The 15,921-nt window shown below is 44.3% G+C and overlaps 1 protein-coding gene and 1 pseudogene across 2 annotated transcripts in view; both read left to right on the top strand.

The window, feature by feature from the left end:
* Nucleotides 1-15,921, top strand: part of RAPGEF5 (Rap guanine nucleotide exchange factor 5) — a 201,389-nt gene that overhangs the window by 38,907 nt on the left and 146,561 nt on the right. For both annotated transcript variants that reach the window (XM_070424421.1, XM_070424422.1), the window contains exons 3-5: nucleotides 1,094-1,200; nucleotides 9,430-9,551; nucleotides 11,262-11,430. In XM_070424421.1, the coding sequence (XP_070280522.1) occupies nucleotides 1,094-1,200; nucleotides 9,430-9,551; nucleotides 11,262-11,430 (398 nt within the window). The remainder of the gene's footprint in view (nucleotides 1-1,093; nucleotides 1,201-9,429; nucleotides 9,552-11,261; nucleotides 11,431-15,921) is intronic.
* On the top strand, nucleotides 4,041-6,013 carry LOC139016651 (small ubiquitin-related modifier 3 pseudogene; annotated as a pseudogene).

Here is a 15,921-nt window from a genome sequence, read left to right as displayed (position 1 = left end):
TTTGAGCGAAGATTTATATTTTATAGAGGCAACATTTTGTAGGTGCAGAAAGAGTTCACCAAGAAACAAGGGAACAGATATGAATACCTATCCCCTGTATATATGAATTCTCATGAGCCTTTACTTATGAAGACAGTTCATTGTCACGCGGCTCCTTTGTTAGTGGGACACAATGCACTCTGAGGAAGGGGCCAGCTATGGGGAAAGGAGGTGTACTAAAGGACATAAGCCTCTCTGGATCTAAGGAATGCCCTCCTTCAGCCTTTAAGAACCAGAGACTCATATGTGCAAATTAGAAGATTGAAAAAATTTTTATCTGTTCACTAGAACGGGAAAGTGATGAAACCATAATTCTTAGAATTAACTATGAACTCTGCAGTGGAGCCACCCTTAAACGCAGAGCAGACAACAGCCTGCTATCAAATTGTTATGATACAAGATGTCCACGAGACAGGGAAAAATTAGTTTCCTATCTTCTAAGTCCTTTACATGGATGCGTTATCAATATGGCAGAGTTAATACATAATAAAAATATTCTTTGATTTGCCCTATTGATAGAAACACTCTGTTTTTAAAAACAGTGGGTATTTTACACTAAAAACTTGTGTAAAATATATTACTTTTAATTATAGTTAAAGCCATTTAGCATATGGAAAATAGCTATTAGAGTTTTATAGCATAAACCCGTGGTCGGCAAACCGCAGCTTGCGAGCCACATGCGGCTCTTTGGCCCGTTGAGTGTGGCTCTTCCACAAAATACCACGTGTGGGCGCGCACGTACAGTGCGATTGAAACTTTGTGGCCCATGCGCAGAAGTCGGTATTTTGTGGAAGAGCCGGTATTTTGTGGAAGAGCCACACTCAAGGGGCCAAAGAGCCGCATGTGGCTTGCGAGCCACGGTTTGCCAAGCCGCAGTTTGCCGACCACTGGCATAAACCAATAGCAAAAGTAAAACACAGGTAGCTGTGTTTGTAGCTGCATAAGTGTCTTAAGCTTATGAATTTGGTCATCTTTTTTTTATATATATAGTATGCTCACAAATTCTGGCATGATTGTTCTACATTTATAGGGAATGTTTGTTTTTTCCACTTAGATTTATGGGGAGAATTCTTCTTGTGCAGGAAGAGCACTGAGGAATATCATTATCGTCCAGGCAGCTGATCTGATCAAGGACAGAGCGAACCTCAAGGGATTTTACAGGTAACACAGTTTTCTAACATCTTGTCAGAAACTCTCCTTATGAATAAAAAGTGTTAAAATCTTAAGCATGATCACAGAGAGACAGGCTGTAGGTCAGTTGAAGTGTCCTTTTGGGTCACTGGTGATGACTTGTCTCTTCTTTAAACTTAGCTAAGTGTTTGTTGACAGTTGGGCTCCTGGTTCTGAAGTTAGGGTCTGGCATCCCCGGGTGTGGATGGGTTCCTGAGAGAGCCTCTGCTTCCTCTGAGCTGGGATAGTTTAGAATAATTTTGTTGGGTGTGTCCTACTGTGATGTCAATAAATATAGGTCCCCCTTCAGGGACCTTATCGAGGCTCTGAGAGGACTCTCAGGACCATGAGCTGAGAGATCCGTTGCTCAGCTCGCCAGGTGGGAGGGAGAATCCCCTTGGGTGCTGTGAAGAGCGGGAGGGGCAGGTTGGCGTAGGGATGGCATTTCTCTGCCTTGGCTAGTGGATAGGGCAGAGGCGCTAGAGTCAATGGGTGGGTTAGAGGCCTGCTTTAAAGTACAGCTGGACCAAGAGAGTGGGCACTTAGAAAGTTTGGAGCCCATATTTTCATTTTCTGGAGGTTAAAGGAAAAACAAAAGTTTTTTTTTGTTAGTTTTCCATATTATTATTGTTTTTATGTTAAGTAAAGATATTAAACCACACCAAACAATACCAGAAGAAAACCTCAAAAGGAAAAAAAAACCCTATCATTTATTTTCATTATTCTTTCTTATAGCAATGAAATCATAATACCATAAAAAATAGGAAGAATACTCAGAATAAATGACAGCAAAAAAAAAAGTAGGAAAGATTCCCAGAATAAAGGTCATTTCTTTAACTAAACTTAGACACGTTGATTTTTTTTTTAAAACAAGAACCGTACAAAGTCTTTGGGTTTAGTTGTGAGTGACCTAATAGGATTCATTTTTAAAAATTTTTTATTGACTAGAGAGAGAGATTTGTTGTCCACTTATTTATGCATTGATTGGCTGATTCTTGTATGAGCCCTGACTGGAGAGCGAACTCACAACCTTGAGGTATCGGGATGAGGCTCTAACCAACTGAGCTCTCCAGCAGGGTTCATGGGATTCATTTTCACTACGCATAAGGCTATGTGTAACGTCTGTCATTGCTCTGTTTTGTTTCTTTATGTGACCTCTATGGATATAGATTGAAAAAAGAATGCAGAGATATACATTAGTTGGGTTCATGGAAAGAACCATCCATCCAAGTTAGAACATACTGGTGGGAATAGAATGGGGGAAAGAGCATGTGTTTTTGCTATTTCAGATTCCCAATGGTCAGGCCAGAACCTCCCTTCTTTTAAAATCTAAGAACTGATGCATGTTCTGGGTATAAAGACAAAGTGCTAATATGGTGGCCCAGAACGGATCATTTTCATATGTCTGGTAGTGAATTAAGGGAAAGTGTTCCCTATGCACCACATGAGAATAACTTTCAGAGCTGGTCTCTGAATAGCATCGCCCCATATACTGGTATATTTGAGATTAAAGTTGTGTCTGCACTATCATGAAATAATTGCTAAAAATGTAACCAGAGACAGAAGGAAGCTAAGAGATAGCAAACGCTCAGCTCCAGAGATTGTTAAAAGAATGCTTTGTTAGAGCAATCCCATTGGCCTTGTACCTAGTCACCTCCGTATCACAACGTTCCTGCCTCACATGCGACTGTGGTTAGGGCTGCATGTCCGCAGAACAGTTTCTGGATTCAGGACAACGCCGAAAATACCCCGGGAATAAGAGCTGCTGTCCGTAGTCAGATTGCTCCCTTCCAACCGTCTCCGTTCCCCTTCTCGCTGCTCTCCTTAAATCCTGTGGGTTTGGGCATTTTAACTGGATTGTTGCGGGCCTGGTCAGAAGTCAGGGGAGGATGCCTTAAAGGCAGAGGCAGCTCACCTCCTTGCTAACCGCTGCCAGGGCAGTGCTATGTTTTCGCATATTGACTGGGCCCTGCCCCCCAAACAGAGGGAGCCCTTCCCAGTGACAAGGTAGAGCTGGGGGTTGGGCTTTGTGGCCACCAGCATCACCGGGGAGCCAGTTAGAATCGAGGACTCGCAGGCACCGTCCAGCCGTCCTGCCTCAGAATCTGCAGGTTAGCCTAACCGGTTTGGCTCAGAGCATCAGCCTGCAGACTGAAGGGTCCCGGGTTCGATTCTGGTCAAGGGCATGTACCTTGGTTGTGGGCACGTCCCAGTGGGGAGTGTGCAGGAGGCTGCTGATCGATGTTTCTCTCTCATCGATGTTTCTGACTTTCTATTCCTCTCCCTTCCTCTCTGTAAAAAAATCAATAAAAAATATATTTTTAAAAAGAATAAAAAAAGAATCTGCAGGTTAGCCAGATCTCTCAGGTAATGCCTAACCATAGTTTTGAGGAGCCCGCGTCTGAGAAATTTCTCTGCCATCATCACCTGTGAACAAACATGCGCGCCCATCCATCCAGCCACCCTTTGCAATTTAACAGTTTGATTTATTCAGTAAATGTTCCATCGTGTCCTTTCACGTTCCACACAGTAGGCAGAGGAGCTGGACTGTTCTGAGAATAAGGATTTCAAATGATACAGTGTTTAATCCGAGTGATAACTGTGCTTCGAGCAATTAGTTTGAAGATGCTGGCTAATTGACAGAGGTGTTGAGGAATTAATTAACACTTTGAGCCTTTCACATGACGGGTGTCCTATCGAAGTCGAAGTTAATATTGTCTAATTAACTGTTTTGTTGTGATCTGTTTTCTCATTTTGTTTAAAAAAAAACCACATCCATTTATTTGACTGTTAATCTGTTTAATTGCCTTGATGCTAACCTGCGATTAAACATGTCCGGTATTGCCTTAATTGCCTTAGAGCATCTTACAAACTGTAGCACTGTACCAAAAACTGTGATGCATTATCAAAAGCTAGAATGTTTGATCAGATCTCTCCACAGAAAAAGCTTATTTTTTTCTTCACTCTGGGAACTGTAGCACCTTTGGCATATCTTTGTATTGTTGGTTACTGTGTGATTTCTAGCTATTTGTGCCTATGCCAATCACAGGAGATAGGCAATATTTTCCTGTTTTAGGAATACAAATAAAGTTTACATCTTTTTTTCTTTTTAAATATATTTTATTGATTTTTTACAGAGAGGAAGGGAGAGAGATAGAGAGTTAGAAACATCGATGAGAGAGAAACATCAATCAGCTGCCTCCTGCACACCTCCCACCGGGGATGTGCCCGAAACCCAGGTATATGCCCTTGACCGGAATCGAACCTGGGACCTTTCAGTCCACAGGCCAACGCTCTATCCACTGAGCCAAACCGGTTTCAGCAAGTTTACATCTTTTGGTCCTTAAATACCAAATATAGAATGAACATAGCCATTTACATGATACATCATTTAAAAAAAAAACATTTTGGTGACAGTTTCTCATAAGTGAGAGTGGGATTCAATGAAATTTCTGCAAATGAAAATACACATTTCAGCAAGCTTTCTTCTTTGGGTTTTTCATCACAGGCTCATAAAGGTGGAAAAGAAGGATTGACATACTTCTTGTAACACCAAGATTGGACAGCCTTGATTATAGTTGTATATTTTAGGACAGATTGCAAAGAATATTGTGTGTGTGTGTATGTGTGGTTAGTGGAATCCTTCACACACATCTGCATTTGTGGGTGTTATGATCTAGGTTCCTTAGCTAGATTGCTTAGATTATATTAAAAAGATTCACAGTCAAATGGATTGCCCTTTGAGATAAATTCTGGGATTTAATCTCTGAAAAGTAGCAAACAAAATTCTCTATTACCCACTGTGTTCCAACTTTGCCTAATTCTCTTGGAATTATCTTGTTCTTATTAAAGAGACTAGATAAGCCCTGGCTGGTGGGGCTCAGCTGGTTGGGCATCATCCCATGCACCAGAGGGTTGCTGGTTCGATTCCAGGTCAGGGCACATGCCCAGGCTGTGCACTCAATCCCAAGTAGGGGCATGCAGGAGGCAGCCGATCAATTTTTCTCTTCCACGTAGATATTTCTCCTTTTCCATCCCTCTCCCCCTAAAATCAAAACTATTATTTAAAAAGAGACTAGAGCCGGGAACCTCAGCCCAACTGGGTGCACACTCGATGCTCAGCGTTCGATGTGACCTTGGACCAGCCAACCCATGAGCCAGGATTTGGGGGGCAAAGCTTGTCCCAGAGAGTAGTTGTGGTGGGAGAGCGGTGAGTCTAGAGCAGGGGTGGGCAAATTTTTTGACTCGAGGGCCACAATGGGTTCTTAAACTGGACCGGAGGGCCGGAACAAAAGCATGGATGGAATGTTTGTGTGAACTAATATAAATTCAAAGTAAACATCATTACATAAAAGGGTACGGTCTTTTTTTTTTTTTAGTTTTATTCATTTCAAACGGGCCGGATCTGGCCCGCGGGCCGTAGTTTGCCCACGGCTGGTCTAGAGCGTGCCTAATTCCCTGCCGCCCCACTGCCCCACAATCACGCGCAGCCATATCCGAGGAGAAGCCCAAGGAGGGAGTGAAGACAGAATGACCACATCAATCTGAAAGTGGCCAGGCAGGATGGCTCAGTGGTTCAGTTCAAGATTAAGAGACACACCCCACTGAGCAAGCTGATGAAGGCCTACTGTGAGCTGCAGGGCTGGTCAATGAGACAGATTAGGTTCTGGTTTGATGGGCAGCCAATTAATGAAGCAGACACCCTGGCCCCGTTGGGGATGGAGGATGAAGACACCATGGATGTGTTCCAGCTGCCGACAGGAGGCTCACAGCAACTGGCTGACTCTTGGGATGTGGTCTGTAGAGGGGCCGGCCAACTTTGTCATCGACCTAGCATTTGCTATTGACTAGTGAACACGTGACCATGCCAATCACCAAGGAGTCTGCAGGAACCGAGGACATCCACAAACGTTCCTTTCCTCTCTGACATACTGCGGGTGCCACTCAAACTAGCTGCAGGGGCGAATCCTTACCTGAACTGGGCGAGCCAGTGTTGTGTCTGTTTAGGAAAATGAGTTGCAAGGTTTCGGGGGTTTGTGTTTGCTCTCATTTTTGTCTTTCCCCCTCTTACAACATTTCCCTGAAGCTTTTTAGTTTAGATGGGGATCTTACCCCCCCCCCCCCGCCCCCGCTTATTCCACTGTAGAGAGCTCACATCACCAAAGTGGGGGTGCTTCTGTGGGCAAGTTTTGGGTCATTGTGGGGAGACAGACTTCCACTTAACTGTTTCTTGTAGGTCCACTTACTGTCCTGTGGGTTCTTTCAATGCCAAATATTACAAGTTTTAGTTTGGTGAGAATATGGTAAAGTTGAAGGGGGAATACTGGAATGCTTTTTTAAAGGTGAAAAGAAAAATAACTGAGTCCCTCAGCAGCACAGGCCTGGGCGCTCTGTTCCTCCGGTGTCCCCTGGGGTAGGGCCAGGCCCAGGGCCCCTGATTGTGCATGGCCAAAGCAGGGTGCAGCAGATATTGGCTTTTCCCCTTCTTTTAAAATTTTTTTCAATTACAGTTTATATTCAATATTATTTTGTACTAGAGGCCCGGTGCACAAAAATTTGTGCACTCGGGGGGGAATGGGGGGGTCCCTCAGCCCGGCCTGTGCCCTCTCACAGTCTGGGACCCCTCGGGAGATAGCGACCTGCTGGCTTAGGCCTGCTCCCGGGTGGCAGAGGACAGGCCCAATCCCTAGGTGCAGCCCCTGGTCGGGCTCAGAGCAGGGCTGATTGGGGAGTTGGGGCGCCGCCCCCTGTCATGCACAGAGCAGGGCGGATCGGGAGGTTGTGATGCCGCCCTCAGTCACGCTCAGGGTAGGGCCGATTGGGGGGTTGGGGCACCGTCCCCTGTCACACTCAAGGCAGGGTCGATGGGGAGGTTGTGGCACCACCCCCTGTCACGCACAGAGCAGGGCCAGTCGGGGTTGGGGCGCTGCCCCCTGTCACTCACAGAGCAGGGCCCATCAGGGGGTTAAGGAGCTCCCCCCTGTCACTCACAGAGTAGGGCCAATAGGGGAGTTGGGGCACCACCCCCTGTCACCCACAGAGCAGGGCCGATCAGGGGGTTGGGGCGCCGCCACTGTCACACTCAGGGCAGGGTTGATGGGGAGGTTATGGCTCTACCCCATCACACACAGAGCAGGGCCCGTGGGGGGTGGGGTTGGGGCGCCGCACCCTGTCACTCACAGAGCAGGGCCGATCAGGGGGTTGGGGCGCCTCACCCTGTCACACACAGAGCTGCAGGGCAATCAGGGGGTTGGGGAGCTCCCCCCTATCAGGCACAGAGCAGGACTGATCAGGGGGTTGGGGCACCTTCCCCTGTCACGAACAGAGCAGGGCAGATAGGGAGGTTGTGGCCCCGCCCCCTGTCACACACAGAGCCGCAGGGCGATCAGGGGGTTTGGGCGCTGCCCCCTGTCATGCTGATCCCGGTGCCGGGAGGCCTCACGGCTCCGCTGATCCCGGTGCTGGGAGGCATATTACCCTTTTACTATATAGAATAGAGGCCTGGTGCATGGGTGGGGGCCAGCTGGTTTGCCCTGAAGGGTGTCCTGGATCAGGGTGGGGGTTCCACTTGGGTGCCTGGCTAGCCTGGGTGAGGGGCTGATGGCTGTTTGCAGCTGGTCACACCCCTTTCAGGTTGGGGGTCCCCACTGGGGTGCCTGGCCAGTCTGGGTGAGGGGCTGAGGGCTGTTTTCAGGCTGGCGGGTGACTGAAGCTCCCAACCGCTCCTTTTTTTTTCTTTTTTATTCTGGGCCAGCTTTAGCTCTGAGGCTTGGCTCCAGCTCTGAGGCCTCGGCTGCTGAAAGCAGGTATCTGGTTTGTTTGGGTTCTATAATCGAAACACTGTTTCAACTCCAGCTCTGAGATCCTGGCTGGCTGAAGGCAGGTTTCTGGGGTTTTGTTTAGCTTCTATATTTGTAACAGTGTTTCAAACTGGAAGCTCAGAGGCCGGCAGCGGCAGGCGGGGAACGTTGGCTTCCTCCGTCACTGAAGCAAGCAAGCCTCCTGTTAGCTTCAAGCTGCTTGGCTGCTGGCCGCCATCTTGGCTGGCAGTTAATTTGCATATCGCCCTGATTAGCCAGTGGGGAGAGTAGCGGAGGTACGGCTAATTACCATGTTTCTCTTTTATTAGATAGGATTAGTTTCAGGTGTTTCCTTTTAATACAGAGGAAAGCAATTCCCATATTTCTCACTTGGCAGTAGTATTGTGGCCTCAGATCTCTTCCAGTTTTTGCTTCTGGTGAATAATTATGGTCTCCCTATAAAAAATGTACGATGAAGTATTGCTGATGTTTTTGTGTCAAAGAGCGACTTCAGAGTGTGGTTACAAATGGGCCCCGTGCAAAGACGACTTCTTGTTGTTCTCACGGATTGTGCTCTGCTGTTTCCTGGCATTGGCTGTGGTTTCATTTCTGTGAAACATTTTGGAGCCTGTACCTACTAATCGTTTAGTTCTCCTCCTGCCCTTCTGTATGGAACCCCTGCTGCCTGAGGGCCCTGCTCTGCCTCGTTCTGGTACCTGGACAGTGCGGCCTGGACCATCATCTCTTGCTTGCCCAGAGTCTTGCCTTTCCTTTGTGTTTTGCTGTTGGGGTGTGGATGTGGTGTCTGCTGGCTCTGCTGTTTGTTCACAATTTGTACATTCTTTGTTGTCCTTTACTGTAAACAGTAAAGATAGTTTGATATTCTGTCTCTTGTATTAACTATTGCATTTGGGGAAAAAAAGAGACTAGATGAAAATCTATAAATGGTGGAACCAAAATCTATCACCACCAACTTGAGGTACTTGTCTTGCCGAGGCAGAAGCATTATCTTTCTATAAAGGACTGCTAAATTCATTTATGGAAACTTATGTATTTTGAGAAATTACTGTGTACCTGGACTGTCCTAGTTGTTGGGGTTTAATAGTGAGTTATGCATAATCCTTGGTCTCCTGAAATTTATTCTTAAGTGAGGAAAGCAGATATTATTCATTCAGAAAGATGTATCATTATTACATGTAAGGTGACTTGAAGAAAAGGAATAAGAATTTGATTCCAAGTCCCTCTAAGGAAGTGATATTTGAGCTAAAATCCGAAAGAGGAATGAATCAGAGGTACATGTCATGTATTATTGAGTCACTTGTTCTAAAAAGCAAGCACATGGGAGGGATGCTGTTAAATACCAATTTTTTGGCAAATGAGTGGCCACGCTGTCTCATGTGAACGGCTTTGTTTTATGCAGGCGAAGCTGTGTTGGGTCAGAACTGGTCGACTGGCTTCTGGAACACTGTCCTTTCGTCCAGTGCAGATCCACGGCCATAGGGGTCTGGCAGCTCCTACTGGACATGGGGATTCTGTCATCAGGTTAGTATGACATGCTTGGGAGGCACAGAATCATTTATTTTATTAAGTGACCAGACCAAAATATACTTGATATTCTAGTTATCTGGATGGACATTGGTTTTTCAGATAAATATTTGCATTCTCTCTTATTTTATACATAAAAGTGATAGGTCATCTTTTGATTGTTATTTCTCTCACACCTTTTGTGAAAATAATTAGGTATACCTGCTGATTCATAGACATCTGCCTATAAGAGTTGTTCGCTTACCCCCCTCCCTTCTCTACTCTAAATGCTGCTCGCAATTTTTTTTTAAATCAGTGACATTTTTAGTTGCCCTAAATGTGTGATTTATCTTGCTGTACTTAGAATTATCATCAGAGACTGATTTTATGAGTGGAATGTGTATGCCATTTTGATTGACTAAGTAATCACGAACAGTTAGAGATATGACCTATAAAAATTAGCTGTTTAAACAGAACAGAAAATTGCTGTTAACTAGAAACTAAAAAGATAGTTGATATCTCTTTTTGTTGTTGTTGTTGAGCCCAGGGTTTTGGAGAATAGGAGTGATGCAATCTGATTTTTTTTTTTTAGCTCTTTCACAGAGATGCTGGTTGGTTAATGTAAAGCCTCCTCACCCCCCTTTTTTCCCTCTAGGTCAGTGGTCGGCAAACTGCGGCTCAGCAAACCGCGGCTCGCGAGCAACATACAGCTCTTTGGCCCCCTGAGTGTGGCTCTTCCACAAAATATCGACTTCTGCGCATAGGCCACGAAGTTTCAATCGCACTGTACGTGCATGCCCGCACGTGGTATTTTGTGGAAGAGCCACACTCAAGGGGCCAAAGAGCCGCATGTGGCTCGCGAGCTGTGGTTTGCCGACCACGGCTCTAGGTAATAAATATTGAGGGCCAGAGAACTTAGTAAGATTCAGAAAGGCATAACCCAAGTCCCACTGTGAAAGAGTAGTTCAGATGGGGAAAGAGGTATAATCTTAGTGAGTTAAAAATACCTAACACCTGCTTCTCTTACTTAGAAAACCAGTTAGCTACCTTTGAGCAATGTTATCAACTTGCTTGAGAGATTCCACAAAACATTTTGTGTTAATATTTTTTTGGAAAAGTCTCCAGTTCTGATTCCTTTAAAATGCTGTGTACCAACCTTGATAGTGTTAACATTTTGGGCTAGATAGTTCTTAGTTGTAAGGGGCTGGCCCATACATTGTAGGATGTGTAGCAGCATCTCTTTCTTCCACCCACTAGATGTCAGTAGCACCCCCTAGCTGTGACAACCAAGAACATCTCCAGACATTGCCAAGTGTTTCCTGGGGAGGGCACAGTCACCCTGGTTGAGAACCACTGATCTAGAACTTGCCACCATGGTGTACTTGTGTTCCACTAAAGTAATTACATATATCAGTCTACTTTGGGACTCTAAAGAAATGTCTCCTCACTATCTTTGAATAACTATAGATTTTACCTGTCCCTAAAGCAGAAAAGTGATTAAATATGTGTGAATATGCTGGTCAAAGCTTCAAATAATAAAAATAGATTGGTCAGTAAATCCTTTTGAATTCACTAGAATTGTGAACACAAACAGATTTAGACTGTGTGATTGTAGTCCCACCCCTGGCAAATAGTACTTAGTGATGCTTTCAGCTTAGTATTGGGTTTATGACTCTCTAAATAATATACTTTAAAAAACTGATCCACACCTTTTTTTCTTTCCAACAGTGGACCAGCATTTATACTTTCAGGACACTTACGTTTTCTATCAGTTTTCATCTGATGAATGTAGCTATCTATACTGTGAATTCGAACGAGAAGAAGAATGGCAAAATGGTGTCAAAATGTTACTGCAGCTTGTGCCTGTCATTCGCACCAGAGCTGGCATCTGTGAACTGTAAGTGGATGCTGTTTCATTCTATTGTTAAATTATTCTCACGTTAAGAACATTTACTGTGTCTGGGGACTGTTCTTTGCTCTTTAAGATGACCATCTCCTTTAAAAGGTAGCTGTTCTGGTCCCATTTTTCAGCTGCAAGTTCAGAAAGGTAAAATAAATTGCTTAAAGTGAAATCAGCTATTAAATGATTGACTTAATATTCAAATCTCAGAAGTTCCTGCCTTGCCAGCTGCACTATGCTGCACCTAATTTAATTATTGCTATATTAGTAGATGATCTAAATTAGAAATAAACATGATTTGACTTGAGTTGAGAATAAAATAGGAACTCATATCTTATTCACTACCCAAGTCGTGACTTTCCTAAGAAAGAGCTCAACAGACATTTAGGAAAATAATCCAGAAGCAACATTTGGCAAATTAAAACACCAGTCATAGCCCTGGCTGGTGTGTTCAGTGGTTAGAGCATCAGCCTATACACCGAAGGGTCTTGGGTTTGATTCCCGGTTAAGGGCTTGTACCTGGGTTGCAGGTTCAATCCCCAGCCCTGGTTTGGGTGCACGTGGGAGGCAACCGATTGATGTGTCTCTCTCACATCAAAATGTTTTCTTCACCCTCCATCCTACCCTCTCTCCTTCTCTCCCTTCCTCCCTTCTACTCTTTCTAAAAATCAATGGGAAAAATATCCTCATGTGATATTAAAATATAAAACACATGAAGATACTGAGTCACTATATGATTAAAATGAATTAAAATTAACTCGTTTTAGAAAAGGTTTGTGAAAAAAGACTTGTCATGATATGGCATTCTGACATGGGGGCATTGTGGGGAAACAAAAACTAAGGACATACTGCGTGTGCAACTCAGGTAATAAATATTGAGGGCCAGACATACTGCGTGTGCAACTCAAAACTGTCCACATCATTAATGACAGGCTTACTTAACTATGGTGTATTGCAGATTAAAAATTTCAGTTAATAACTTTCACATATTTAGTTTTTAGAATGTATCCCCAAACTGTTGACTCTTTCCGTTAGCTGGGCAAGTAGTATTATCCTCATCTCATGGGTAAGAATGTAGGTTCTAGGAGAAATACCTACACCCATAACAAAGATAAATTACCCTTGTTAAAAAGAACAGTTAGCCCTGGCTAGTGTGGCTCAGTGATTAAACTGTCGGCCCCAGCACGAGGGCTCTCAGGTTCCATTCCTGATCAAGGGCACATACCTGGGTTCAGTGCCTAGCCCAGGTCATGGCACATGCGGAGGCAACCAATCATCAATGTGTCTCGCTCACGTTGATGTTTCTCTCTCTTCTCCTCCTTTCTCCCTTCCATTCTCTCTCAAAATCAATGGAGAAAATATCCTCCTGGTGAGAATTAACAAAATGAAAAGAAAAAAAAAAAGACAACACTGAATAGTTAATATAGGCTTTTAGAAAAATAAGTATCGGAATACTAATGGGACACTGGGCTAATGGAAAGTTTGATTGTAGAGAACACATTTTATGTCAGGAACTATGCTAAATGCTCTATTTCAGTGGTTCCCAACCTTTTTTTGGCCATGCCCCACCTAAGCATCTCTAAAATCCTGATGCCCCCCTGTGACATATAATTCTTATTATTAAAAAAATGAACTCCTATTCATGTGGAAGAAGCCTAAAAGGTCATTGACTTGGTCTAAACAAGCTTCCAAAGAACATGGCATCCATGAAAGAGAAAAATAAAAGAATGAAAGGACAGTTGAAGGACTGAGGAAGAAATCACTAAGAAATTATTTTTAAAAATAATATGAAGTGATATGAAAAAATAGCAAATAAAGTTTCAAAACATATATTAGAGTACTGAAATGCATAAACATGTCACAATATATATTTATATACTGTGCATGAGGCCCCTAGAACCATAAGAAATACAAAAATTCACTGTTAACAACTCATTCTCGAATTGTCCCCTTAAAAATAAAATTGCCCCCCTGTGGGGCATGTGCCCCACGTTGGGAATGACTGCTCTATATTCATTATTTCATCTTCAGATGAATCCTGTAAGACAGTTACTACGATTTTTCCTATTTTGTAAGTGAGGAGACTGAAGTCAGGTAGCCTGCCCAGGGACATACCAGTGCGTGGAGTGTTTAGGATGTGAGTGCTTGTCTATCTCACTCTAATGCCCATGCTTTTAGCACCTGCTCCCTGATTCCTAGGCGAGGTGGGGGTCATTCTAGCTTCCCTTTCTGAGATGTTACAAATGGAAGCTATAATAATGTTAGACTGACTCTGAAATGGTTATGAATTCACCACCACTGTTTACAGAGGACCTTGCAAGGGTAAAGCAAGCTTCAGATATTAACTCCCCACTCAGCTGTCTAAGTACAGAAAATGTTCTGTAGTGTAATATGCTTTTAATATGGGTCAGAAGTTTCCTGAGAAAAGCCAAGGAGCCTTTCAATAAACTTGAACCAGCTTTCTAAGAAGGAGTGGCCTGCTTCTGAAGCTAGAGGTGGCGGTGCCTTGCTTTGGCTCTGGCATACTTTAGCAGCTCTTAACCGTTCCCCGTCCTGAAGGCAAGATGGAGCTGTGTGCACCCCCATGGGCACACCTGAATGAATGGGGGCACAAGGGCAACTGAACTCAACTTGCAAGCAGGCCTCATGCTGTAGCTCCAGTCCTTTCTCCTTACTCCGCAGACTGGAATGCCAGTGAGTGAGTTGACTGTATATAGGGAAATCCTAGGTCTCTTGTAAGTTCTGAAAAGGAAAATGTTTTAAAAAGTGGGGTCTTAATATTTATTCCGGGTTATTTCCAATCTTATGTCACACTGGTCCCTGAACACAAATGTCATGCCTCTAGAATTGAGAATCACTGTAGCGTGCCTTGTCTATCAGCAAACTTTTTATGTCGGTGTGAACATGTGCATTTGGGAGTAGAAATTCCTCTGGGAAAATTGGGTCATTAGGAAGTTATGGGTCTGTCAGTTCCACATTATCAGTCCTAACTATAAACAGATAAAATTACTGAACAACTGCAAGTCTCTTCTGGAGAGAGAGGACGTGCATTTTTTCCTACAGTAGAGCTATAAGCCAACTGCTAAGCTATGGTAGAATGTTTTCGGCCAAATTTTGGGAAGCCAGACTTACAATAAAGCACAATAAGGAAAAAGGTGCCTGGAGACATTGCCCTCTCAGTTGTCACAGCCCTTTCTGTGGTTTCATGCATATGATCCTGTCATAACTCCTGCTGTAACCCGGTGATCCTGGTTCATTCCGCCCCGCCCCACACCCACGTGTTCCCTCAGGCCCATAGGATGCTCTGTTCTCTCTTCAGCTTCTTTCTTGTCCAGTCAAATTCTACCCACCCCTCAAGGGGGAGCCCAAGTCCTACTTTCACTGCAAAACTTCCATGATGTCTCCAGTCCCTGTCTGTCTTTCTTTTAGTAACTTACTGTTCTTGCTGTTTGTATCAAAATCTTTTTCCATTTTTCTATCATTCTTAGTCCTGTCCATTCAGCTTTTTATCCGTTCTACTGAAATGCCTTCTAACGGCTGCCGGGTTCACTAATCGAGGTTGACCACTCAGGAGCAGAAAGCCCGTCTCCTGGTCCTTCTACTGACCTTTGTGATATTTGAAGTTTACTAAGGTCAGCCATGCAGTTCTCCGGTCGGCCTCACTAATTTGCTGTCTTCTCTCCGAATCTCTTTAAAACTATGGAAGGAAACTACTTACTATCTCTGTGTGAATGCAACCTGTTCTGTACAAAGGTATTTTGAAAAAGAAAAGTGAGGTTTTTCCACTTTAAAGAAACGTGTAAAGCAGGAAGGAAAACGGAGCTGCTGCAGGTTTCTGGGCTAATGTAAGGCAACAAAATCCCTCCTCTACACAAAATAATGCTCCTATCCAAACTGGGGAGATAATTTGAAAGGAATGAGTGACTCAGTTGTCAAGGGTATTACCTCAGGGGGAAAATGTCAGACATGGCACCTCATTCAAACGGAAAGTCAGTCAAGTCTCCCAGAATGCACTTTGTTCCAGCTCCTTTTCTTGGAACTTCTGACCCATATTAAAACCTGGGGGGGTGGGGGGGGGGGGGAGGAATTGCTGAAGTGACAGAGTAGGGAAAGGCAGCCTAATGACCCCTTCAGGGTGAGTGGGACATTTCTCTCCAACTGTGACTCTGTGACTCGGAATTTAGGCTGCAAGGAAGCTTCGCTAGTTCAATTCAGCCACCGTTACAGGTGGGTGTGGAGGTGCTCAAATAGCCGTGCCTGTGAGCCCTGAACTAAACTCTGCCAATTACAGGACAGTCAGCATTGATGCTGTTTTTAGAAGAGCTGTAGAGGATTGCTAAAATCAGACTCCCGCCACGCTCAGACACATCTAAAGAAGAATGTAGCTTTTTTCGTTTTCTTTGAATAGTCTGTCTGCTCCCCAATAGCCTGCATCCTGCTGGACAGCCAGACCGAAGGACAAGAAGCCCGTGTTGTTAACCTGCTCAG

This window comes from Myotis yumanensis, unplaced genomic scaffold (genome assembly GCF_028538775.1).
Source record: "Myotis yumanensis isolate MYYU_CA2020_CCGP unplaced genomic scaffold, mMyoYum1.0.hap1 SCAF_9, whole genome shotgun sequence".
NCBI classification, from domain to species: Eukaryota; Metazoa; Chordata; class Mammalia; order Chiroptera; family Vespertilionidae; genus Myotis; species Myotis yumanensis.
This window is presented reverse-complemented; position numbering and strand designations above follow the sequence as displayed.